A 26329-nucleotide genomic window follows, 5' to 3' on the forward strand; every position below is an offset into this window, starting at 1 on the left:
CTCGCCCCTGATTGAGAATGACTAGCCTGTGCAGACGTGCTTTTCTCCTGACCCCTTGGCTGTGCTACTCCTTGGTTTGGGGTCTGTCGGGGGGCCCCCTTCCCTCATCAGATCTGAACAGCAAATTCCACGATCCCTGGGTCTGTGGGTAGATCCCCTCCCACTCCAAGCACCAATCCTCATCCTACCCCTCTGGGACCCCTTGTCTGTCTGTGCCACTGGATATGAAAAAAAGCAGAGAAATGAAAAGGCAGGGTGCTCAGCTGAGCGGAGCATGGGCGCATTTGGAAAGGCCGAGTCATTAATCTCTCGGCTCTCTCTCTTGCCCTCTTCATCCTCGCAGAGCCAAGGTGAAGAAGGGGGTGAACATCCTGAGCATGCGGATCAGCGAGCCTCGGCAGTGGGACGTCAAGCAGGAGATGGGGAACGGAGGCAAACACGCCACCACCGCCGTGGTATGCCAGCGGCTGGCGCCAGGCGCGCGCAACAGGTAAGAGGGAGGGGCTCCCTCTCTATTGGTGACCCAGGCTTCCAAGACTCGTTCTCTGCCTAAGAGCCCTGCCTTAGACACATGTTAACCACTGCTTAGTGGAGCTGTCACACCTTGGTTTGGCAATTTGGACACCCTTACATTACCAGCATGGCCTTTTGGCATCTCCAGTAGGAAGGGCAGGGCCCTGATTCCCAGGGTCTCTCCTCTTTGGGTTTTGAAACAGAGATTAGTTTGCAAGGTCTAGTCTGCTTTGTGCAGGCTTATTCATTCTCCTCATCTACACTCATGTCCTGGAGGCTGTGTCATCTCCGGTTGCCCTTGCTTATCAGAGGCTGCTTTCATGTAACGTGTTCGCCGTTTGCGCAAAGGGTGATTCTCTGATTTATACTAAGAAATACATATTTGGTCTTCGTGCCTGTTCCTGGCACAGAGCTCTGAAAACCCTTGGACTTTCCCAGGATGAGAGCATCAAGGTGTCTGTTGTTTATGTTAATAAGGTGACTTTTGGAAAGGCTCCTATTCACCTTAAGATGCAGGCTGGTTGCCAGGGGAACCAAGGCTGTGATTAGAAGGCTGGAGTGTTCAATCCCACCTCCCAGTCTCCTGGGAGGAGAGGGGGACTGAAGACTGAGTTGAGTAGCCAGTGGCCAATAGGAGTTAATCAATGGTGCTCATGGAATGAAGCCTCTTTAAAAACAAAACAAAACGAAAAGACTGAGTTTGGAGAGCTTCTGGGGTGGTGATCAGGTGGAGATTTAGGGACAGTAGTGCCTGGAGAGAGCCTGGAAACTTGGCCCCTTTCCCCCTACCTCACCCTGTGCGTGTCTTTCATCTGGCTATTCCTGAGTTATAGCCTTTCATAATAACCGGTATTTTAGTAAGTGAAGTGTTTCTCTGAGTTCTGTGAGCCACTCTAACTAATTAATGGAACCCAAGGAGGGGGTCATGGGATCCTTCAATCTATAGTTGATCGATCTATAATCGATCGGTCAGAAGCATAGGTGACAAGCTGGGCTTGCAATTGGTATCTGAAGGTGAGGGCAGTCTCATGGAACTGAGCCCTCAACCTTTGGGATCAGACACTATCTGTCGATAGAGAGTGTCAGAATTGAGTGGAATTATAGGACAGCCAGCTGGTCAGAGAATTGCATAGTGGTGGTAGAAAAAAAAGACACACATCAGAACTGGTGTCAGGATCATAAAGGATTAGACCTAGTCTTCAGTGAGGAAGAATATAAAAATGAAAGGTGACTCTCAGTGGCAACAATGCATAAAGGATGCTCTGTGAGCTTCTAGATAGACATCCTGGATTATTTAACATAATTGCTTTCTGTGTATAAAATCAACACTTACTCATCTGAGAATATTTGTGAAAATAGTTAGACAAGAAAGAAACTAAAATAATATATCAATATCTCTTCTGCCTAGGGACTTCCCAGGTGGTGCTAATGGTAATGAACCAACCTGCTAATGCAGGAGATATAAGAGACATGGGTTCGATTCCTGGATTGGGAAGATCCCCTGAAGGCATGGCAACCCACTCCAGTATTCTTGCCTGGAAAATTATATAGACAGAGGAGCCTGGTTGGCTACAGTCCATAGGGTCTTGCAAAGACAGACACAACTGAAGTGACTTAATATGCACACACACATCTACCTAAGGATAATCCACTGCTAATATGTTGGTTCATTTTCTTCTCACATTTTATGCATAGATAACATTTATGTATAATAAATATATAGTAGATTTATTTTTTAACAAATCTGGTATCATAATATATATCCTGTTGTTTAATATCCTAAATATTTCACACACACACACACACACGTGTGTGTGTGCTCAGTCGCTCAATAGTGTCCGACTCTGTGGCCCCATGGACTGTAGCCCACCTCTGTCCATGGGATTCTTCAGGCAAGAATACTGGAGTGGGTTGCCATGCCCTCTCCAGGGGATCTTCCTGACTCAGGGATCGAACTTGCGTCTCTTGCATCTCCTGCATCAGCAGGTGGATTCTTTGTCACCAGTGCTGCCACGACCAATATGTATACATGTGTACAAAAATATATAGTCGACTTGTCCATTTCTCTTTTGCTTAAGGTGGCTTCTTAGACTCAAAAAGTTTGATCATTTTTTAGGGCCCTTGATACAGTCTGTCAGCTTCTTTTCTTAGGGGATTAGCACTAGAGGAAGAAATATCCAGCTCCATTATTGGACATATTTTCTTCAGTGAACACTTCGAGGCTGCCAAGAAAAACTCTGCAAATGCTCCACTTCGTTTAAAAACACCCAGTTCTTTTATCTGTAAAACCTCTTCCTCCATCCTGCCTTCAGTGTGCAGCCAGAAAACACATCTGGTGTCCTGAACAGCTTACTAGATCAGACACCAGCCTTCACCATCATGCTCCCAAGAAAGATCCTTAGTACATCTGGGGTTAGGGCTAGGTGTCCAAACGTCTCAACTTGCGAAAACATGGCCAGAAGGAGATGTGTGCATGGGTCCCTTGCTCTAAGCAGGAGATCAGAAATTGAATTAAATCTACTGAATCAAATGCACATAAAATCTAATTAACCCCACAAGATTAGTGTTGATTATGCAGATTAAAGGGAATGTGTTCATTAACAGGCAGTGGATTTATGTATGTAAATAGCTCTTTAAAAAAAAAAAAAGGTTTATTTTCATTTATTTATTTATTTATTTATGGCTATGCTGGGTCTTCTTTGCTGCACTGAGGCTTTCTTTAGTTGCAGCAAGTGGAGGCTACTCTCTAGTTGCAGTGTACAGGCTTCTCTTGTTGTGGAGCACAAAACTCTAGGGCACAGGCTCAGTAGTTGTGGCGCTCAGGCTTAGCTGTCCTGTGGCATGTGAAATCTTCCCAGACTGGGATTAAAGCCACGGCCCCTGCCCTGGCAGGAGGAATCTTTACCACTTTGACACCTGGGAAACTGTGAGGATATCTCACTAGGCTATAACCACTGTGTTGGCCAGGCTTGGTCGGTCTCATCTGAAGTCTCAAGTGGGGAAGAATCCATTCCCTAGCTCATGTGGCTGTTGGCAGGATTCAGGTTCAAGGATTGCTGGACAGAGAATGTCAGTATCTAGTTCCTCGCTGGGTATCCCTCTCCATCAGGGCAAGCACCTGGAATGATGCAGGGAGAAAGAAAATGCCAGCAAATGGAAGTCATAGTATTTTATAACCTAATCTTGCAAGTGACATATTGGTTATGTCTTATTTCATTAGCCATCTGGGTTCCATTCAAGGGGAGGTGATGACCAAGGGGAGGGTGGATGAGTACCAGGAGATGGGGATGACTGGGAGTCATTTCACACTGCCTGCCTCACCTCAAATACTCTTCAAATTGAGGAGGACTTGTCTGTGAACTCTCCCAGGACAGAAGGAAAGAATTGAATATGCAGAGATAAAGCATGATGGCATTCCAAGCACAGGAGGAAGATGGCAAATATTTAGATGTGTGAGGGTGAGTGATGGTCCTGGGGTGGAAGTAACACCATAAGGAGTTTCAGGGATTAGTCTGGAAGGTTAAGCTTGGCCCTCTCATAGCAGGATGTGAATTACAGACCCATAGTTTAACCTGGCATTTCCTGAGTTGTTTATCTCCTACCCTAATCTTCCAATCAATTTACCCTTTTAATTCAACTTAAGCCAGTTGATTGACAGGGAAATTTTATGGTTCTACCTGTATTAGTGAGAGTTCTTAGATACTCCTAGAGTGATGATTCTGACTTATTTCAGCAGAAGAGGGATTTATTCAAAGGATATTGCTGGGAAGGCTGTAGAATCAACTCAGAAAATGGTCAACATCAGCAGAATCTTAGCAACAGCCAAAAACTCGTCCCAAATGGTACTTTATTATGTACCACTTAAACTACTACTCAAGAGTTTTCTCTTTTATAATATTTATTTTCATTTATTTATTTATTTTGCTGTGCTGGGTCTTAGTTGTGACACACGGGATCTTTAGTTGCAGCATGTGGGATCTAGTTCTCTTACCAGGGATTGAACCCAGCCCCACTGCATTGGAAGCTTGGAGTCTTAACCACTGGACCACCAGGTAAACCCAAGAGTTTTCTGTAAATCATCTATGTATTGCTCTGGTTTTTAAAAGTTTCCCTTCATTTTTAGTAATAATGACCTTGAAATCGTATATGTAAGTTAGTTTCTAATATGCATTACAATAAGTACAAAACTATAAGAACGGTTTAAAGTCATTTCCTTGGTGATTAGAACAGGGGCATCATTTATGCATATTCTTATCATAATAGGGAATATAGCCAATGAGTCACCCAGTGTGGTGGTCACTGCCCTATTCAGGTTCCTCTTGAAACCTTTACACTGCCTCTCTGCACCTATGTGAGTGTATTAGTCAGCTAGAGTTGCTGTAACAAACTGGATATTACAGCACAAACTGTTACACCACAAACTGGGTGGCTTATACCGCGCACATTGATCCTTTCACCATTCTAGAGGCCAGAAGTCCAAGATCAAGTTGCTGTCAGTATTGGTTTCTGGCGAGCCCTCTCTTCCTGGCCTTCTTGCCATGTCCTTGCATGGTCTTTCCACTGTGTGTCCATTTGGAAAGAGAGAGAGCTCAGATGTTGCTTCCTCTTCTGGCCGGGACACTAGTCTGGTCAGATTGGGACCCCATCCTTATAACTCCATGTAGCCTTAATTATATGTATTTTTCAAGGTTTGTTAAACAAGGAGCTGATTTATTTCAGATTTCCCAATAATATTTGATACAGTGTAACTTCTACATCTAAAGAGGGTCCAGAATTTTTCCCATCTACCTCCTATTTTTTCTTTGTGGCAAAATATACATAACATAAAATTTACTACTTTAACCATTTTAAGAGCAGAGTTCTGTGGCATTAAATGCATCACATTGTTGTGCAATTATTACCACTATCCAGCTCTAGAACTTTTCCATTTTTCGGAACTGAAACTCTGTGCCCATTAAACAAAGCCATTCCCCACTCCCCCTTCCCCCCAACCCTTGCTACCCTTGTTCTGCTTTGATTCCCTGAATTTGACTATTCTAGATGCCTCATATAGGTGGAATCACACAATATTTGTCCTTGTGTGCTGGGTTATTTCATTTAGCATAATCTCTTTAAGGTTCATCCATGTTACAGCAGGTGTCAAATTATCTTCCTTTTTAAGGCTGAATACTATTCCATTGTATGATATATGTGTACATATTGTTGATTTACTTCGTTGTACACCAGTCACTAACACAGCATTGTAAAGCAACTCTGTGCATGCATGCTAAGTTACTTCAGCCATGTCTGACTCTTCGTGGCCCTATGGACAGTAGTCCACCAGGCTCCTCTGTCCATGGAGCTCTCCAAGCAAGAATACTGCAGTGGGTTGCTGTGCCCTCCTCCAGGGGATCTTCCCAACCTAGAGATCAAATCTGCGGCTCCTGTGGCTCCTGAGGATCCTGCATTATAGGGGGATTCTTTACCACTGAGCCACTGGAGATGTCCAAAGCAACTATACCCCTCCCCTTAAAAAACCATGAGTTAATTACATTTTTAAACCCTTGTTTCTAAATGCTGTCACATTGAGTGTTAAGGTCCCCACATATGAATGTTGCAGTCGGGAGACACAATTCCATCTGTAACACTTGATCTGAAAGCCTACACCTGCATTCTTCATGTCAGTACCCGGAGCCTCTGGGACCCTTTTGCATGTTCATGAAGATTTCTGGGAAAGCCTGGGAGTTTTCTTCTTCCCAGGGCAGTCCTTGCAAATGATGGGTGAATGTGGAGCTTGAAAGCCATGCTCCCTCTCCCGTGGTACAGAGGACTCTGAATGGTGACTGATAGCCAAGGTTCCCACAGGAGCAGAATAAGGCTGGGACTTTTCCTGAAATCATACCTTTCCCTTGCATGAATTGTTCCTCTCTCCCTTACCAGTTTTTCCTGGAAAAACTTCCCTTCTCCATCACTTACAAGTGAATCCTCATCTTAGGGTTTGCTTCTAACAAACCCAACTTGTGATTCTCAGAAATGTAAAGGCCCCTGCTTCCTTCCCTGGGGAAACAACCTCTTCTATATACAGTTGGGAGGGAGAACTTGGTAGGAAGACCATCCATTAAAACAGCTGTTTCAATGGAGCACTTTTCTCCTGAAGTCCAGCAGCTCTGAAGCATCCTGTTCACTCTTTCCTGAAGCCACATCCAAAAGCCCTCAGATCCAGGAAGATAGCTTACACGTGGTCCAAACACATGCCTAACTGTGTTGAGTTTAGTTTCCACTCCTCCGAGATCAATGTTGTAGCAGTCTGAGCATCTCAGCAATCACACAACATCAGCGCACAGCCTACTCGATTGTACTTCATCCATCCGGACTGTGAGGCCAATGGAGCAATTAACATCATCTCTGAACCCGATAACTCTAAGTGAAACAAGCACAAATCCAATGCCTCTTTGCAGGCAAAGAGGATGAAAAGCACAGGGAATACATTTTGTGTTTTCTTGACTGTAAGTTTTATTGTTGCAGTTTTGTGGGTTTTGTTTTTGTTTTTGGGGAGGGGTTGTTTGTTTCTTGGTGGCTGGGCAGTGGCATGCAAAATCTTAGTTACCTGACCAGGGATTGAACCCATGCCCCCTGCAGTGGAAGTGTGGAGACTCAATCACTGAAAATCCCTAAGGGTGCATTCCTTGAGAGGCATCTTCTACTTGCTCTTTTTTCTCCCTTCCACATTCTGAGGCTTTTCCAAACCTGGGGTTTAGGCTCATCTGAACATCAGAGGATCAAGAATTTCATAAAGCCTGGGAAGTAAGTCTGTCATGGAGGGAGAGCACAGTTGAGTCCAGGCTCCACAAGTTTATACCATGCTTTTCCCCTAAGTTTCTCTGAGCCTTACTCTCTCAAGTTCATTCCTTCAAGAGAAATGCCAAAAATTAGAATTTTCTGTAAACTGTGGGCATTCTTTATTTAAATTTTACTTATTTAATTTTTTTGAAATATAGTTGATTTACAATTTTAATTTCTGCTTACAGCAAAGCGATACACTTATACATATATGTGTGTCTTTATATATATACATTCTTTCATGTTCTTTTCCATTACGGTTTATTACAGCATACTGAATATAGTTCTCTGTGCTGTCTAGTAAGACCTTGCTGTTTATCCATACTCTATATAATAGTTTGCATCTGCTAACCCCAGCCTCCCAGTCCTTCCCTCCTCTACACCCCCTTTCCCCTGGCAACCGTCAGTCTGTTTTCTATGTCTGTGAATCTGTTTCTGTTTCATAGACAAGTTCATTTGTGTCATATTTTAGATTCCACATGTAAGTGATACCATATGATATTTGTTTTCCTCTTCCTGACTTCACTTAGTATAATCTCTAGTTGCATCCACGTTGCTACAAATACTGGAGTGGATTGCCATTTCCTTCTCCAGGGGATCTTCCCAATCTAGGGATCGAACACCAGGTCTCCTGCATTTTGGGCAGATTCTTTACCATCTGAGACACCAGGGAAGCCCACAAGTGGCGTTATTTCATTCTTTTTTATGGCCATGTAATATTCCACTGTGTGTATGTACCTCATCTTCTTTATTCATTCATCTATTGATGAACATTTAAATTGTTCCCATGTCTTGGCTATTGTAAATAATGCTGCCATAAACATAGGAGTGCATGTATCTTCTCGAGTTTTGTCTGTATATGTGCCCAGGAGTGGGATTGCAAGATCATTTGGTAATTCCATTTTTAGTTTTCTGAGAAACCTCCATACAGTTTTCCACAGTGGCTGCAACAATTTACATTCTCACCAACAGTGTACTAATCTTCCCTTTTCTCCACACCCTCTCTAGCGTTTATTATTTGCAGATTTTTTGATGATGGCCATTCTGACTGTTATGAGGTGATAGATACCTCATCGTAGTTTTGATTTGCATTTCTCTGACCATTGGCAGTACTGAGCATTCTTTCATGTGCCAGCTGATGGGCGTTCTTTTAAGTTAACTGGTAACTCCATATTGGGGATCTTCTGTGGCTCTGAGTGAGACTGACTCCCCCACAAGGGTCACTGAGTCCCACCTGCAAGCCCCCCAACCTGGCCACACACACCTGTGCTGTTATCTCCTGAACACCTGTATTTATTCACTTATGCGTTTCAAAAGTTCCATATTCCGTTTTATTTTTTTAAAACATTAGCATTCATTCAGGGGGAATATATCTCTCTGGGGAAGCAAACACATTACCTCAAAAATAGAAACTTAAATAACAGTAATATTCTGTATGTTTTGTAATGCTTGACAACATACAAAATAATACTCTGTATTTCACAGTTCCCGGCATTTTACAAAATGCTTTGTGTACGTTATTTCAGGAACTCTTTCCCATGGTTTCAGGAACTGAGATTCACGCCATTGGGCAGATAAAGAAAAGAAATAAAGACACTCAGAGGCAGAAAGCATCCACTTGGACATTTGTGCAAATGATTTTTTTTTTAATGTTTGCTTCTAAAATAACCTTCCTGTCTATAAGTACACAGGAAAATCTCATATTCATTGCGTGAATTAAAATTCAATATACAGGGACAGATATTATTGATGTCTGTGTTCATGCGCTCTGTCGCTCAGTCGTGTCCACTTCTTTGCGACCCCAAGGACTGTAGCCCTCCAGGCCTCTCTACCCATGGAATTTTCCAGGCAAGAATACTGGAGGGGGTTGCCATATCCTCCTCCAGGGGCTTGCTGTCTAGCTGGCTGGTATTACCAACAGAAAGCTTGGCACTTGACCTTGGGGTTAGAGATTAGCAAATACCCAGGTGATATTAAAGATGCACTAGTCCCAGATGGAGACGTTCTCTTTTTTCCCTCCTTTATCTTTTATTTTCTTCAGTGCCCTATGTCACTTATAATCAGAAACATGTATTAAAAGCACATTTTAAACCCATATTCCTGAGACTTCCCTGGTGTTCCAATGGTTAAGACCTTGCCTTCTAACACAGGGAGTGCGGGTTTGACCCCTGGTTGGGAAACTAAGCTCTCTCATGGCCAAAAGACCAAAACATAAAACAGAAGCAACATTGTAACAAATTCAATAAAGACTTTAAAAACAGCCTACATCAAAAAAAGTCTTTTTAAACAATTAAGAAAATAAACCCATATTCCACATCTTATGTAACTATTACCATAAATATAAATGGAAGTAGTAGTGTTAGTCACTCAGTCATTGACTCTTTGCGACCCCATGGACTGTATGTAGCCGGCCAGGCTCCTTTTGTCTGTAGAATTCTCCAGGCTAGAGTACTGGAGTGGGTTGCCATTCTCTTCTCCAGGGGACCTTCCTAACCAAGGGATTGAACCCCAGCCTATAGCATTGCTGGCAAATTCTTTACCATCTGAGCCACTAGGGAAGCCCCATAAATATAAATACTTTTATACTACAGTTGCCGTCAGTCTGTGACAGAGCCTCTTTCGTATCTCAACGTGGCCAAAGCCCTTTGCCTGCCCCAAACTTAATTTGTTAATTATCTGCCTAACAACTTATTAAGTAGATGAACCTGAATTAATTTAGAGAGCCCTATATTGTAAGGCTTCTTGGTGGTGTGTTCCTACCTATTTCATATAAATAAATCAGTGGTGTACATTTCCATGACTATATAGTACCTTCCCATCCCTCTCTTCCTAGGAGATTGCAGAGGGTCTAGAGATGCTGCAGGTGATACTTGCAGACCCAGGTTACAGATGTGGGTGGTCAGCTGCCAGCTAAAAGGGTGCCCACATGGAAGTCAGACCATTTAACCAGGGGCTGCTGACTTAAGGCAGCCAGACAGGTAACCTTGCATGCTGGGAGAGGTAGGTGGAGGGCAGGAAGGACTGCATCCACTGAGGAAATGCTGGAAACTTCCCAGCTGAGAACATAGGCCCAGTGTTGCCTGACCTCTGGATTTTTCTAGAACAGCTGAAAACCCAGACTGTCCTAGAAAATTCCTCGATTTTTAAAAGTTCGGATACTTAAAATCACTGTGCCGATCAAACAGAAGGAATATTGTTCAGGAAAATAGTCCATCAGCAAGTGAATTGTGCAAAAGTGGCCAGTTTGAGCCCGTCGTACGTTACACTTTGGGTAAAATCATGCCTGTCTTCTTTAGGGGGTTAATTGCCTGTATCTTCGAGGCATCAAATTGACAGCAAAATAGCCCTCCTGGGCGTGGATGGGGTGTCTCTTTAGGAGGGACTTTTAAGTGAGGCTAGGCCTTTCAAAGACTCAGCTCACCTTCATGGTATACCACATACAGGAGCCCTTCTAAACAGATAAGTGGCATGACACCCTTTTGGTTCTAGCTCCTGTTATAAACTCACCTCTATCCTCCCGTACCTTATTCTCACTCACCATTTACCTTCATTAAGCATCAGCCCTACCAGGAAACCTGTCTGGGACATGGTATTTCCTCCTTTCCAGCCAGCATCCCCCAGCAGGGGTAGACAGGGGATATCCTCTGGGTCCATGCACTTCCCTAGAAAAACCCAGTGATGCTCATCTTACTCTTCCTTTTGCCCAGAGCAACAGCTGCTGCCGCCGCCGCCAAGCCCCTCAGTCATCACACTTCAGGGATGCTCTCCCTCTGGAGGAGATTAGGTCACTCAGGCAGGTCATAAAAGGAGAAGGGCTTTTCCAAAAGCAAAGATCATTGAAAACTGAAAATGGTGAATAAGATGCCCATTGGTATTCTTTTTAGCAGCCTCGATCACAGACCTTCCTTCTATTCACAGCTCTTTGTTTTAGGGAATTCTGGAGCATGCTTAGACCTGCTGCATGTAAACACTTTCAGCAGAGCTTCTGGGAATGATCCACGAAGATAATCTGCTTTTCCCTGAAAGAAATGGCCCAGACTGAGTTCCTTCTTTACGAGCTATTTGAAGATAGCACAGAAAATCTGCAAAGCAAACTCCCTTGAATGAAAACCACCCAGTCAATGAGGTGAAGCCTGCTTTTCAGGCCCCCCAAGGAAGAAGTCGAAAGCATCCTGACTCGGCCCACCCTAAACTCATAGCAGGCTCCTGTCAATCTCTGTGGCAGAGAATTTATTGACATACATATTGTGTGTTCTCTGTAAAATATTCACTTTCCTCCCGCTTTCAGCTGTGACAAAGGTTAAGACCCAAGATAGTTGTGGTTATTGGTATTTTCTGTGATTTATAGAAGCTAAACTCTCCCAAGGGAATTTGCTGGAAGCCCCCAGGGGTGGGGGAACAGGCAGAGAAGAGGCTTGAAGGTGCTTGAGAAAAGAAGAGGTTTTCCTTGGAGACCCAAGAACTGGTTCTGTCATCGAACCTTGATCTGATGTCTGAAATGGGCATTTGTTCTCCTTTTCCCTGGTGCTGTTTAAAATCAGAGCATCCAATCATAGTAAATGAAGTAAATCAGACAGAGAAAGACAAATACCATGTGATATCACTTATATGTGGAATCTAGAATATGACACAAATGAACTTATTTAAAAAACAGAAAACAAACTCACAGAGAAAACAAATTTATGGTTACCAAAGGAGAAAAGGGGGAGAGAGGGATAAATTAGGAGTTTGGGATGAACATATACACACTGCTATATATAAAATAGATAAACAACAAGGACCTACTGTATAGTTCAGGGAATGGCATTCAATAGCTTGTTATAAGGGAAACAAATCCTTTAAACTGAGGAATAGTTGATTTACAGTGTTTCAGGTATACAACAAAGTGATATGTTGTATGTATGTTTCAGGTGTAATATATACTATATATAGATACATCACATGATATATATGTGTATATATGTTTTGGCCTCCCCATATACTGTAAATATTAATATATAATATAATGTGCTGTGCTCTGTCACTCAGTCGTGTCTGATTCTTTGCGACCCCATGGACTATAGACCCCCCAGGCTCCTCTGTCCTTTGGGATTTCCCAGGCAAGAACACTAGAGTGGGTTGCCATGCCCTCCTCCAGGGTGTATATATAACATATATATTATATATTTATATAATATAGGTATATATACATACACACACACACACACACACATATATATATGTGTATTTATATATGTTTTGAGCTTCCCCAATGGCTCAGCAGGTGAATAATCTGCCTGCTCCTATTGATAATTGTCCACTGTTAACAACCTAGGCTTAAGGCATATGAATCACAGGTTAACTTTGATTATATCTTTCTTTTCCTTTGTTCAGACTAGTTGCAGGGAATTTGGGGAGGTGGGTTTGGGCATGTACACTTAGGGTATATAAGGTTTTCACTAAAACTGTTTGGGGTTCTTGGCTAAGAGAAGACTCTGCCCTGGGCCCACAGATATAATAAACTGCACTCCACAAAAAAAAAAAAAAAAAAAAAAAACAATCTGCCTGCAGTGGAGGAGGAACAGGAGACGCAGGCTCAATCCCTGGGTTGGGAAGACCCCCTGGAGAAGGAAATAGCAACCATTCCCGTATTCTCACCTGGAAGATCCCATGGACAGAGGAGCCTGGCGGGCTACAGTCCATGGGGTCACAAAGAGTCAGATACAGCTGAGTGATTAAGCACAAGCATGTAAGTTTCAGGTGTGCAGTAATATCACTTTACTGTGTACCTGAAACACTGTAGATCAACTGTACTTCCATTTAAAGTTTATATTAAATTAAAAAAGAAAGTAGAGCACTCACGGTTTATCATCCCATCAAGGCTGCTGACAGTGAAGGTCATCAGATTCTCCAAGGGCATTGCTTCCACAGAGAAGGGGTGGATGCTGGGAGTCGAAACCAGTGTTTAGGGCAAGGCACCTGGGAATCTGCACCATGGTGGGCGCTTTGCACACACAGTCCCCATTTCCCCCAAACCCTACAGTCACATTCACACAGCCAGTTTTCAGATGATGGTCTCATGTACAAGAGGTTGTGGTTTCCAAGAATGTTCTCGACAGGTCTGTTCTCCGCGCCCCTATCCTGCCTACTCTCCTTGATCTTATTTCCCCTGAAGAGGAGAATTCCTTGTCTCCCCTCCTCAAACCTGGGTTGACCTTAGTGACTGCCTGGCCTCCAGTGTACAGCAGAAGTGATGCCATGTAATTTTGAGCGAGCCAGGTCCCCAAAGAGCCAGAAGACAGCACATAAGCATCCCAGTACCCTGAGGCCACCATACTATGAGAAAGCCCCACTCTTCCTGTGAAAAGACCACAGCAAGGCACCCTCATCAAGGGAGAGAACAGTGTCCAGCCACCACCCAGCCAAGCCCTTCTGGAATTCTTTTTTTTTTAATGTTTATTTATTTGGCTACACCTGGTCTTATGGCAGCATGTGGGATCTGTGCTCTTTTTTGTGGCATGTAGGATCTTTAGTGTTGGCATGGGAATTCTTAGTTGCAGTATATGGGATCTGGTTCCCTGACCAGGGATTGAACCTGGTCCCCCTGCATTGGGAGCACAGTGTCTTACCCACTGGACCACCAGAGAAGTCCCCCTTTCAGAATTCTTGGTTCCTAATGAAAATATCATTTTGTACCACTACTTTTGGAGGGTGACTTATGACATCACAGCAAGTAACTGGGACACAGAGGGGTTGAACTCCTTGCCATCCTCACACAGCTATTCAGGACCATTTTAACCCTGTTCTGTCTGATCCTAATCCCCCTGCACACACACACACACACACACTCTTCTCCTGCCACAAGGAAGAGAACCCTAAAAACAGAGATGCTGAAAGACTGGCACCAAAGGGCCCTTCCCAGCCCTGCATCACCTTTAGAAACTTATTTCTTGGCTTAATGCATCCAAGCCTCATTGAAAGCCTTTCATGGTCAGAATGAGGAGTTTTCTGTTTTCTTCTTTTCATCTCAGCCTGGTGTGTGGTCCCCAGCTCAAACGGAAAATGTATAAATACATCTCTCAGCATCTGTCCTGAAATGACTTATTGTCGTGCGTTAATGAGTCCCTCAAGCTCTTGCCAGACCAGTAATTAACCATAAAGAGAGGATGTGGAGCTGACGCTGTGGCCTCTGACTAGAGCAGGTGCATTTCTGAACCCATGCTCCTGCCCCCAAAACCCCATTTGACCCAGAGGTGTGGATGAAGTTGTTCCTACATTAGTGGTCCTCAGCAAACTATGTACTAGATAGGCACCCCCCCACCTTATGGGGACAATACTGTCATGCCTCGAGGCTCCATGTATTATTACCCTGGACGTGTTCAGAATCCTCCTGGCCACCACCAAGCTGCCATGAGACCCTGGTTTTTATCCATGTTGTCTAAATCCTTTAAATCTAGGGACCCTTGTTCAGATTGAGGGTCCTTCTCACATTTGACTGCTCTTCACCAGAAAGTGGCAAACTGCAGTGGAAATGAACTGTTTCCCTTTATAGAAAAGAAATTTTTAACATTTTTATTAGGGAATCTAGTTGCTTTACAAGGTTGTGTTAATTCCTGCTATCCAGCAAAGTGGCTCAGCTATATGTATACATACATCCCCTCTTTTTTAGATTTCCTTCCCATCTAGGTCATGACAGAAGATTGAGTAGAGTTCCCTGTGCTATACAGTAGGTTCTCATTAATTATCTGTTTGATACATAGTAGTGTGTAGAAGGAAATGGCAACCCACTCCAGTGTTCTTGCCTGGAGAATCCCGGGACGGGGAAGCCTGGTGGGCTGCCGTCTATGGGGTCGCACAGAGTCGGACACGACTGAAGTGACTTAGCAGCAGCAGCAACAGCAGTGTGTATATGTTAATTCCAATCTCCCAATTCATCCTTCACCCTTACCCTCCTTGGGGCCCATATATTTGTTCTCTATGTCCGTATCTCTGTTTCTGCTTTGCAAATAGGTTCGTCTATACCATTTTTCTAGATTCTACATATATGAACCTTAATATACATTATGTGTTTTTAATGCTATTTTTTTCTGCACCAGAAGTAAAAGCTTTGCTCACCTGGTGCCTCCATTCACAAATATCCCATGAAGCAATATGGTACTGTGAATACTAACGTGGCCTCTAGAGTCAGCCAGGCAACTCGGGTTGAAGACTCAACTTTTCTACTTGGAAGCTGTGTGTCTTTGTGCTTGTGAGTCCATCTCCTTGGGTCTTATCTGATATGTGAGATGATAAATAACCATAGTACCTTCCTCGTGGAGTGCTTGTGAGGATTAAAGGAATCGGTTTATGTGAAGAACCCATGTAGAGTGTTGGTTCTTGTATTTTCCATGGAGCAAATCTTCCTTCAGTTCTTCCTGACTTCTTCACACAGCAGTCCACACTTCCTTGTCCTCTTAAGGGTGACAGAGACACACTCTTCTTTCTTAAGTGTAGCAAATGTCAGCCACGGAAGCACACTGTCCTGCTGACTAACCCATCGTCCCCAGCATCCCCCTGGAAGCTCCGTTCTGCCCGCCCTCCGCCTCCTCCCCATGCTGGTCCTCTTGGCTCATGATGGATGCTGTTTCAGTGGCTGGTTGACTGTGGACTTTACTCCCACCCTCAGGACAACCTGAGTTTAGAAGGCGTGGAGAGATGTATATCAGAGGAACAGCAGTCGCCCATGGGCACCTGTTGGTTCCTTGCTTGGGCTGTTTATAAGCCAGCCCCAAAGGTCTAAGGCTTATTGTAATTTTTCACATTTTCCCCTTCTGCTTTTATTACATGTACTCTTCATTTATTTTGGGGAGAGGAGGGCAGGTAATACATCCACACATTTCCAAACTCAAAATGTAGACAGATCAACATGCTGAAATCTACATCTGCCCTCCCGTTACCCAGCTCCCTTCCCCGGAGGTCATCAGAATTCACACTTTATCACATCCCTTTTCAGAGATATTTTATACATATGAAAACACACACATATATATATTCCCCCCCACATTTCAATTTTAAACAATGTTGCTTCCTTTTTCACCTATTAATAATAATATACCTTGTAATTTTTCCATATCAGTGCAGAAAGTTCTTTATTCAACTTTTCTAAAAAGTATCACAGGGACTTCCCCGGTGGTCCAGTGGCTAAGACTCACCACTACCAATGCAGGGGGCCCAGGTTTGATCCCTAATCAGGAAACTAGATCCCACATGCTGTAACTAAGAGTTTGCATGCCATAACCAAAAAATCCTGCATGCCACAACTAAGATCAAAGATCCCATGTGCTGCAACTAAGACCCATCACAATCAAATAAGTAAATATTTTTTAAAATGTCTTTGTTGTTCAGTTGCAAAGTCGTGTCTAGCTCTTTGTGACCCCATGGACTGCAGCACACCAGGCTTCCCTGTCCTTCACTATCTCCCGGAGTTTGTTCAAATTCATGTCTGTTGAATCAGTGATGCTATCTAACCATTTTATCCTCTGTCATTGCCTTTTCCTCCTGCCTTCAGTCTTTCCCAGCATCAGGGTCTTTTCCAATGAGTTGGCTCTTCGCATCAGGTGTCCAGGCTATTGGAGCTTCAGCTTCAGCATCAGTCCTTCCAATGAATATTCAGGACTGATTTCCTTGAGGATTGACTGGTTTGATCTTGCAATCGAAGGGACTCTCAAGAGTCTTATCCAGCACCACAGTTCAAAAGCATCATTATGTTCCTTTTTTGAAAAGCATCACATATTATGGCATATGGCATCATTTATCTGAACCAACACCCTATTATTAGCTGGCCTTGAGCTGCTACTACCTTTTCCCTCAAATGTGACTTTGAATCACTTTGTCCAAACACCGTCTTGAACATCTGTGATTGTATCTGTGAAGTGAATTGCAGAAGTGAGCTAGCTAGGAAAATGGTGCAGGTATTTGCAAAGGTGATGAGTATTGACATGTTACATAGAAACTCTATTGATTTACACCATCCACCCACACCCACACATTGCTAACAAGCTCTTTGATCTCTTGATGCTTGCATTTTTTTTTTTCACATGAATGACTGGGCTTGCAAGTAGCCTGAGAGTAAAACTCTACCTGGGAATTGTGGTGTGGATTTTTAGGGTTTCAGTTCACCCTGGTGACTCCTGGGAAGTTCTGGAGTGGCATTTGTGGGCCTGCCATGTCTCTGGAGTATCTCCCCTGGGTGTGCAGTGGGTCTTCCATCTCGATAGATACATTCATAATTTATGGACAGGTGTGGGCTTCCACACCAGGGGCTTCCTTGGTGGCTCAGGTGGTAAAGAATCCGCCTGCAGTGTGGGGGATCTGGGTTTGATCCCTGGGTTGGGAAGATCCCCTGGAGAAGAGGATGGCTACCCACTCCAGTATTCTGGCCCGGGGAATCCCATGGACAGTGTACAGGCTGTACATTAGGTCTCTTCTCTTTTTCTCTCTTTGGCTATGCTGGGTCTTTGTTGCAGCCCGCAGGCTCTTCATTGTGGTGTGTGGGCTTCTGTCTAGTTGCAGAGTGCCCAAGCTCAGTCATTGCAGCTCAAGGGCTTCTCTAATTGCAGCACACAGACTTAGCTGCCCCATAGCACGTGGGATCTTACTTCCCAGACCAGGGATCGAACCCATGTCCCCTGCATTAAAAGGCAGATCGTAAATCACTGCCCCCCCCCAGCCCCAGGGAAGTGCCTATATTAGGTCTCTTCTAAATTTTCAGCTAATCTGAGCTCTGTATTTTCTCCCCAGTCCGAGCCCCCACCCACTCTTCTCCAATGGCCAAAGTGTTCTGTTTAAAACATAAATTGAATCATACAACCTCTTATTATTTTCACCTTCCAGAGCTCCTCATCTCACCTGGAGAATCACATCCAGCTCTCACATCACATTCAGTTCTTCACCATGAGCTCCAAGGCCCTGGAGGTGCTCTGGCCCCTGCCCATCTCTCTATCTTTTCCTTTATGTTTCTCTCGTCGATCACCAGTCTTCTTCCACCCTGGCTCCTGTGGGACCTGTCACTCCTGAGCCAAGCTTCTTCCTGCCACAGGGCCTTTGCATCTGCTATTCCCTCTGACTGGACTCTTTGGAGGACCAGATCGTTCAGCATTTTAGGTCCTAGCTCAAGTGTCTTATTCTCAGAGAGACCATCTGTGACCACTCACATGCATTGCTGATTTTCTCTTCTTTCTAGAACTCACCAGTATGAAATTACCTGTTTGTTTATCATCATCTCTCCCCTCAAGAAAGTAGACTCTATGAAGGAAAGAAGAGACTTACCCATTCTTAGTGCTTAGATCAGTTCCTAGCACAGAGCAGGGACTGAAATCATCACTCAGTGAATAAGCACATGAATGATCTTTGCAACAAATATCAAATTATCTTGCCTGTAGTTTACAGATGAAAAATAGGGGTCAGAGGGCCCTTGTGCTCAGAGTATGAGGTATTTACTGAATGACTCAATAAATAAAAGATGCTAGTTGTGCTGTATTGTGTTAGAGCATGTTGACCCATTGTACAGATGAAGGAATAAGCTGAGAGAGTCTGTATGAGCTGGAAGAACCATGTCCCGGAAGCCGGTGATGGGAGCCCCAAGGTTTTGCAAGAGACATATAAGGGGAAACCAGATCCACCGTGCTCCAGGCTTCCTCCCCACCCTGAACACACTCTTCTAGTTCTCATCTTCTCTGTAGCTGTGAAAGAGGAAGTGACATCCTGTTCACCCACGAGGGGATTTATGAAACAATTTGTGTAATATATGCCAGCGTGGTAGTAAGAACTCCTAGACTTACAGACATTTCCCTAAAATGTCATTCTCATTGGTGAGAGCTTAACAGCTTCGCCCAAGCCTGAAACGTATTAGTCATAAAGGAAATATTGGATTGGTCAAAAAGTTCCTTTGGGTTTTTCCATAAGATGTTATAGAAAAACCCGAACAGACTTTTGGCCAACTCAGTACAACACTATTTCATCTTGATATCTCATGCTAGGCTGCCACACGGGACTCAGAGACATACAGGAAGCACAACTGTTTGGGCTGTGCCCCACAGTGCTTGGGAACTAAGGAGGCTTCCAATCTTGCATTCTGATTACCTATTAAACCCACACAGGAGGGAACCTTTGACACACATCAGCCTGATTGGAGAGTCTGAGAGTGAAGACCTGAGTTTTTGTATTTGTCTTTGTATTCAAGACTCAATAATTACCCTGCCAGGCACTGGGAATATATATGAGGGACCATAGAACAGTTATGGACTCTGACCTCATGCACCTCACTGTGCATTTGAAAAGATGGAAAATGTTCAAATAAGCACACCAAGAAATAATCTCTAGCAACACCAGGAAATACTGTGAAGAAAAGGTATGTAGCATTTAAGAATTCACAATAACACAGTGTATTACTTAGCATACAGGTCAATTGCTTGTAAAAGGGACCTTGTTGAAGATGGTGTGAATTAAAGGTGAAAGAAAACATTATCTTCCTGTTACACAGGGGTCGAAAATGGTTTTGTGCCTCTGCTGTGCACTGCAATCAGAAACCTAGGTTCCTTCCTAGTTGCTCAGCTACCACGAGCAGGCTGCCCTCGCCCACATGATCCAAGATGGCACAATAGCCTAGCCAAGGGGAAGATGACAAGGAGAGAGGGCTGTGGATGTCAGACCATGGAGAAGTGTTTCAGTTATTACCTGAGGAGCAATGAGAAGTCTTTAAAATATTTGAAGCAGGATGATGGCATGATCACATTTATGTAAACAATATTCCTGGTAAATGCATGAGAAACACACTGGGAGAGAGGGGTCCAAGAAGATATAAGCATCCAGTTAGGGACTTCCCTAGCAGCCCAATGGCTAAGGATGTGTGCTCCCAATGCAGGGGGCCCTGGTTCGATCCCTAGCCAGGGAACTAGATTTCAGTCCACACTGAAGGTGGCAGAGAAGAGAGAACTAGATTCCCACATGCCGCAACTAAACATCCTGCATACCACAACAGAGATTAAAGATCCTGAGTGCTGCAATGAAGACCTGGATAAGCCAAATAAATAAATATGTATATGTGTATGTCTGTGTGTTTTAAAACCATGCAGTTAGACTAGAACACTGGACCAAAATAAGGATAAGGTGTCTGTTCTGTCTCCTCACCACTGTCTTCTCCCACACGTCTCTGAAAGACCAGAAACCTCAACCCTCTCTCTCCTCTGCCACCTTCCATCTCGACTGGCACAAGGCATTCTGAAGGGCAGCCAAAATCCCTGAGTTGGTCAATACACTTTATATTTTTGTTCAGGAGGAAAAAAGTCTGGAAAAGAGGCAGTCACTTAGCAAAGAGAGATTATTCTAATAACCTTAAATTAGTCCTCTAGACCGCTCCCTACTTTCTCTCCTCCAAGACATAGTGACAGCTTGTTCTGTAGGCTGCTCTCCATGCCTCTCCTGGGTAACTTAATAACTTTTTTCTTTCCATTTTCCACATCACATTAATTCTTCATAAGTGGTCCTTATTATTCCTTACGTGTTCCGTCTCAAGTGCAGTCTTTTCTCACCAGTGGTGTGTAAACTAGGCCAGCTAAATGGCAAAGACACCTCATCCATCATGATTTTAATTTTCCACCTTGGGAGGAAGCACTGAGGCTTAAGTTAAGGATAAAAGCAAGTCACCTTAATACTTCACTGGCTCTTTGGCCAAGGATGTTACCCTCGCATTTCTGCACTGGGGTGAACAAAAGGAAGCTACTCTCTAGAAATCACATGGATCACCATGTAGGTTTGCATGGCTTTGGATAAAAGGGTCAACTGACAGAGGCTCCCCCCACCCTAGATCATGGATTTAGAAAGAAAGAAAGTGATTCCTTTTTCGTTTAAATGTTTGAGTTTGTGAGGCAGATCCAGTCTGCAAAGGCATCAGGGGCCCAGACTCCTGCCAACTTGTTGCTCCAACAAAATTGTCACTGTGGTGGACACAATCCAAGATGGCTCTTCACCACTGAAAATTTTGGCTTCTGGGGAGGGACCAAGGGAAGGCAGGGGGCCTGCCTCTTCTATTTAAAGGCAGAACCCAGAAGTTACACATGTCACTTCCACTCCCAGTCCATTAACAGAGTGTACATATGTGGTCATACCTAGCTGCAAGGGAAGCTGGAAATTGTCATCTCTTATCTCAATTACTCATATGCCATGCTAGAAGAGCATAATGGAAGGAGGAGGGAGATAGTATTATCTGACACTGTAGGAACTTGAAAATGTGCAGAGCATGAATGTTGAAGGAAAACCAAGATGGAAGCAAGAGAAGGAAGAGTGGTCACTCTGACATAGAAGAATGTCCAGTAATCAGACATCAGAGCCAGTCTTTTTTAATTGAAGCTTTCTTGTTTTCTTATTTATTTCTTTACTTTTGGCAGTGCCTGGTCTTCAGTGCTGTTCGTGGGCTCTCTCTAGTTGTAGTGCTCAGGCTCCTCATTGTGGTGGCTTCTCTTGTTGCAGAGAGCAGGCTCTGGAGTGCAGGCTCAGTAGTTGTGGTAAATGGGCTTAGTTGCCCTGCAGCATGTGACATCTTCCCAGACCAGGGATCAAACCCATCTCCCCTGCATTGCCAGGTGGATTCTTAACCACTGGACCACCAAGGAAGTCCTCAGAGCCAAAGTCTTGGCAGCCCCTGGAGCACAGGCTGGAGGGAGATCACCCAGCCAGGAAGCAGAGAGGGCAAGTGCAGACGGCAGACCTGGGCAGAGTTTTCAAAAATCTTCAAAGACGTGAGCGAGAACCAAGAGGGCACAGGAGAGCTGGTCAGCAATATGCAATGCTGAATGTTTGAAGCTGCCATAGCCTCAAACAAGAACTTTTATTTGCTCCCTATGATAATATCCATGTGCATGTGTGTGTTAGTCAGTCATGTCCAACTCTTTGTGACCCCATGGACTGTAGCCCACCAGGCTCCTCTGTCCATGGAATTCTCCAGGCAAGAATACTGCAGTGAACAACCATTCCCTTCTCCAGGGGATCTTCCTGACCCAGGAATTAAACCCAAGTCTCCTACATTGCAGGCAGATTCTTTGCCGTCTGAGCCACCAGAGAAGCCCAATAATGAAAATAATCCTATAAAAGTCAGACACCCCTATTTTCAGAGCAGCTGCTGTGTTACTGGCACTGTGCCATGTGATGTGCCTGAATCCTGGCTCTGGGTCATCTTGGAAAATTTTCTCTTTAGGTCTCCGATTTCTTGTCTGTAGAATGGGGATATCATAAGATTGTTGCAGGGATGAATGACAACTTAATATTTAAACACTTAGAATTGTCTTGTTACATACGTGCTAAATGTGTGTGCAATCACTCAGTCATGTCCAAGTCTCTGCAATCACATGGACTGTAGCCCGCCAGACTCTTCCATCCATGGGATTCCCTAGGCAAGAAAACTGGAGAGGGTTGCCATTTCCTTCTCCAGGGGGTCTTCCCAACCCAGAAATTGAACCCATGACTCCTGTGGCTTCTGCATTGGCAGGTGGGTTTACTACTAAGCCACCTGAGAAGCCTGCTCACTTAATATTGCCTTAATAATAATTCTTATTTCTAGCCGCTTTGCTAAGAAGCAGGCTTCTTAAGAGGAGCTTCAGGCAACCTTGCAATGTCTCTAGCAGTCCTTCATGCCAACATAAAATTCAGGCAAAAACACTGCCTCCCAGAGCGCCAGGCTGGGCTCCCAGTGTTATGTAGCAACTTCTCACCAGCCATCTATTTTACACATGGTAGGGTATATACTTCGATGCTACTTTTGTAAAGCAGTTTTCCTCCAATTAAAAAATAAATTAAAAAAAGACACTGCCTTTGTTTCAAAGCAGCTTCAAAGCCAGAACTCTGCCCCACAGTGCCACAAGCTCCCTACAACTGATGACTATCTTGTGATTCATCAACATTCATCAATCAGGTCTGCCTGATTTTGCTGCGCAGCATTGGGGAAGACACGTAACTTCTCTGAGCCTCAGTTCCCTAGCTCCACAATAGAGCCAGCATTTCCCACCTCATGAGGCTGGCCTCAAGGGCAAATGAGTTGATATGTGTCAAATGTTCCATAAAGCTGGTATTGTTAAGAAAGCCAAGCTTTTGTGATTTTGCTGGGCAGCTTCTGACATGGTGGGCTTCCCAGATTGCTCCGTGGTAAAGAATCCGCCTGTCCTGTAGGAGATGCAAGAGACGTGAGTTCGATTCCAGGGTTAGGAAGATCATTGGAATAGGAATGGCAACCCACTCCAGTATTCTTGCCTGGAAAATTCCATGGACAGAGGAGCCTGGCGGGCTATAGTCCATGGGGTCACAAAGAGCCGGACATGACTGAGCACACACACACATTCTGACATGTTACCCAAAGATTTCTCCCCCCGGTGTCCATGCCCTGATGCAATCCTGTCCTCTTCAGGGTGGGCTGGTCTGGTGACTTATTTTTATGCAATACTGTGGGATGCCTAATTCACCCATGGTGATGGCATGTCATTCCTGGGTTTAGGTTTTGGAACTGTGTCTGATGTGCTTGAATCCTGGCTCCAGAAAATCTGGAAAAATTGCTCTAAGGAATCATGAGCAGATTCTTTCCACTGTCTTCTTGGTTTCCCTGTTGGCAGAGCCCACATGGTGGGCTCTAGCTAACAACCCAAGAGGAACTGAACCCTCTCAAGAACCGTGTGACCCTGGACGGAGATCCTTTTCCTAGTCGAGCCTTCAAATAAGACCCCTGCCTTGCCCAGCACCTTAATTACAGCTTCATGAGAGACCCCAAAGGAGAGGACTGAACTGAGCCTCTCCAGGTCTCCTGACCCGCAAAAACTTTGTGATTGTAAATGTATATTGATTTAAGCCACAAAGTTGGGGGGTTAATTCAGGTAGCCTTTCCGTTCTTCAGGGGATCTTCCCAACCTAGGGATTAAACCCAGGTCTCCCACATTGCAGGCAGATTCCTTACCAGCTGAGCCACAAGGGAAGCCTCAAGGGAAGCCCAATTTATGGCAGTCAGGTAACTCATACAGGATTCTGACAGATGCTCTAGGGTTGCTTATATAATCTTGTGGGATAAAAACATGATACTGAGTAAGGATATGTAAACATACAACATAAAAGTTCCTTGTGTTTTTATGGAACTTTATAATTTGCAAATGCATTTCAATAGATATATTGAATTTGAACATCACAGCAAAACCTTGACAGTTGGACAAAGGAATGAGTTTTATCTTCATGTTACAGGTAAAGAAACTGAGACCCAGAGGCATTAGAAGTAATTAATTCAAAACCCCCCCTATGTGGAATCTTTAAAAAGGATACAAATGAACTTATCTACAAAATAGAAATAGAGTCACAGATGTAGAAAACAAACTTACGGTTACCAGAGGGAAAGTGGGGAGAGGGATAAATTGGGGGAGACCTTGATTGACATATACAGACTATATTTATATATAAGATAGGTAACTAATAAGGACCTACTGTCCAGCACAGGGAACTCTACATAATACCCTATAATGGCCTTATGTGGGAAAAGAATCTAAAAAAAGAGTAGACTTAGGTTTATGTATAACTGATTCACTTTGCTTACACCTGAAACTAACATAACATTGTAAATCAACCATGCTCCAATAAAAATTAAAAAAAAAATACACCTAACAGGCTAAGAGGAGCAAATTATATTTTACCTTGGCACTAGTGGTAAAGAGCCTGACTGCCAATGCAGGAGACATAAGAGACATGGGTTCAATCCCTGGGTTGGGAAGATCCCCTGGAGAAGGAAGTGGCAACCCACTCCAGTGTTCTTGCCTGGAGAAGCCCATGGACAGAGGAGCCTGGCGGGCTACAGTCCATGGGGTCACAAAGAGTCAGACACGACTGAGGTGACTTAGCACACACACACACTGTGTGTGTTTGTTTGTTTTTTCCTTGTATCCTAGGTTCTTTCCAAGAAGCTCACCACCTTTTGGGAGCTTCCTGTTCACAAAGCCCAGAGCAAGTATCTTTGGCTGTAATTTGACTAACCTCTAAGACTTGGATGCAGGACAGGGATAGAATATAACCTGAATAGATAAACTTTAAAGCAATCATTAGCCATCTCTGGTAGTTTAGATTCCCCACATCCTAGGTTTTCAGTGTAAGAAGGCTGACAATGATGAGCAAGAACAGAGAAAATACAGAGGAAAAACGACTGACCTTCTGTGTACATATTTCTGACAACCTGTGTTGTCTGGGGGAGGTTTGCCTAAGAAAATTATTGACTTCTTGCACCTGAAGACATTGTTTCTTTACTCATTTTATTTATGTTTGTTGGGTCAGTCCAACCATTTTCTGAAATTCTGAAATGTTTTTCTGGCCCTGTATGGACTGCAACCATATCATAGAGGGAAATGATCGAGACTGTGTTTGCTTTTGCTTTTCCCAGTCTAGAGCATGTCAGGCTGAGATGATTTCTGAGCATGAAAAGAATAAGGATGCTCTTTTTCCACCAGCTTCATCCCTATGGTCTAATCACCCAGTGATTGAATATGTAGCCATATTTCCAACTATCTCGCGATGTCATGAAAGTAATACAGCATGATGATTCAAGGCCCAGACTCAGAAATAAGACTGCCCAGGTTCTGATTCTTACACTTCAGTGTAATAACTGAATATTGGCAATTTACTGAATGCCTCTACATCTGTTTCCTCATCTGCAAAACGGGTCTGATAGTAACAGCATCTAACTCCTATAGTTGTTTGAGAATTCTACAAAAGAGATTATAAAAATGCCTGGCAAACATCAAGCATTATAGCTTTATTATTGGCATGGTCACAGAACAGCAACTGGAAATGGGGAGGGTAGGGGGTATAGTACCAGATGGATGTGTCATTTTGAAGAGCAAATTCAGATCACTGACCCTCAGAAGACATCCAGACCCACTTCCAAACCTTCCTAGGACCACTCAAGCACAGCTGGTCTTCTGATACCCACAGATCAGGGCATCATCGTGTCTCATCAAACATGGTCTTT

General features: G+C 43.9%; 1 protein-coding gene across 1 annotated transcript in view; it reads left to right on the forward strand.

Moving 5' to 3' along the window:
- Window positions 1-26329, forward strand: part of TMEM132C (transmembrane protein 132C) — a 445343-nt gene that overhangs the window by 280521 nt on the left and 138493 nt on the right. The window contains exon 3 of the mRNA XM_043902097.1: window positions 344-490. Within this exon, the coding sequence (XP_043758032.1) occupies window positions 344-490 (147 nt within the window). The remainder of the gene's footprint in view (window positions 1-343; window positions 491-26329) is intronic.

The sequence above is a fragment of the Cervus elaphus genome, chromosome 5 (genome assembly GCF_910594005.1).
Source record: "Cervus elaphus chromosome 5, mCerEla1.1, whole genome shotgun sequence".
Taxonomy (NCBI): Eukaryota; Metazoa; Chordata; class Mammalia; order Artiodactyla; family Cervidae; genus Cervus; species Cervus elaphus.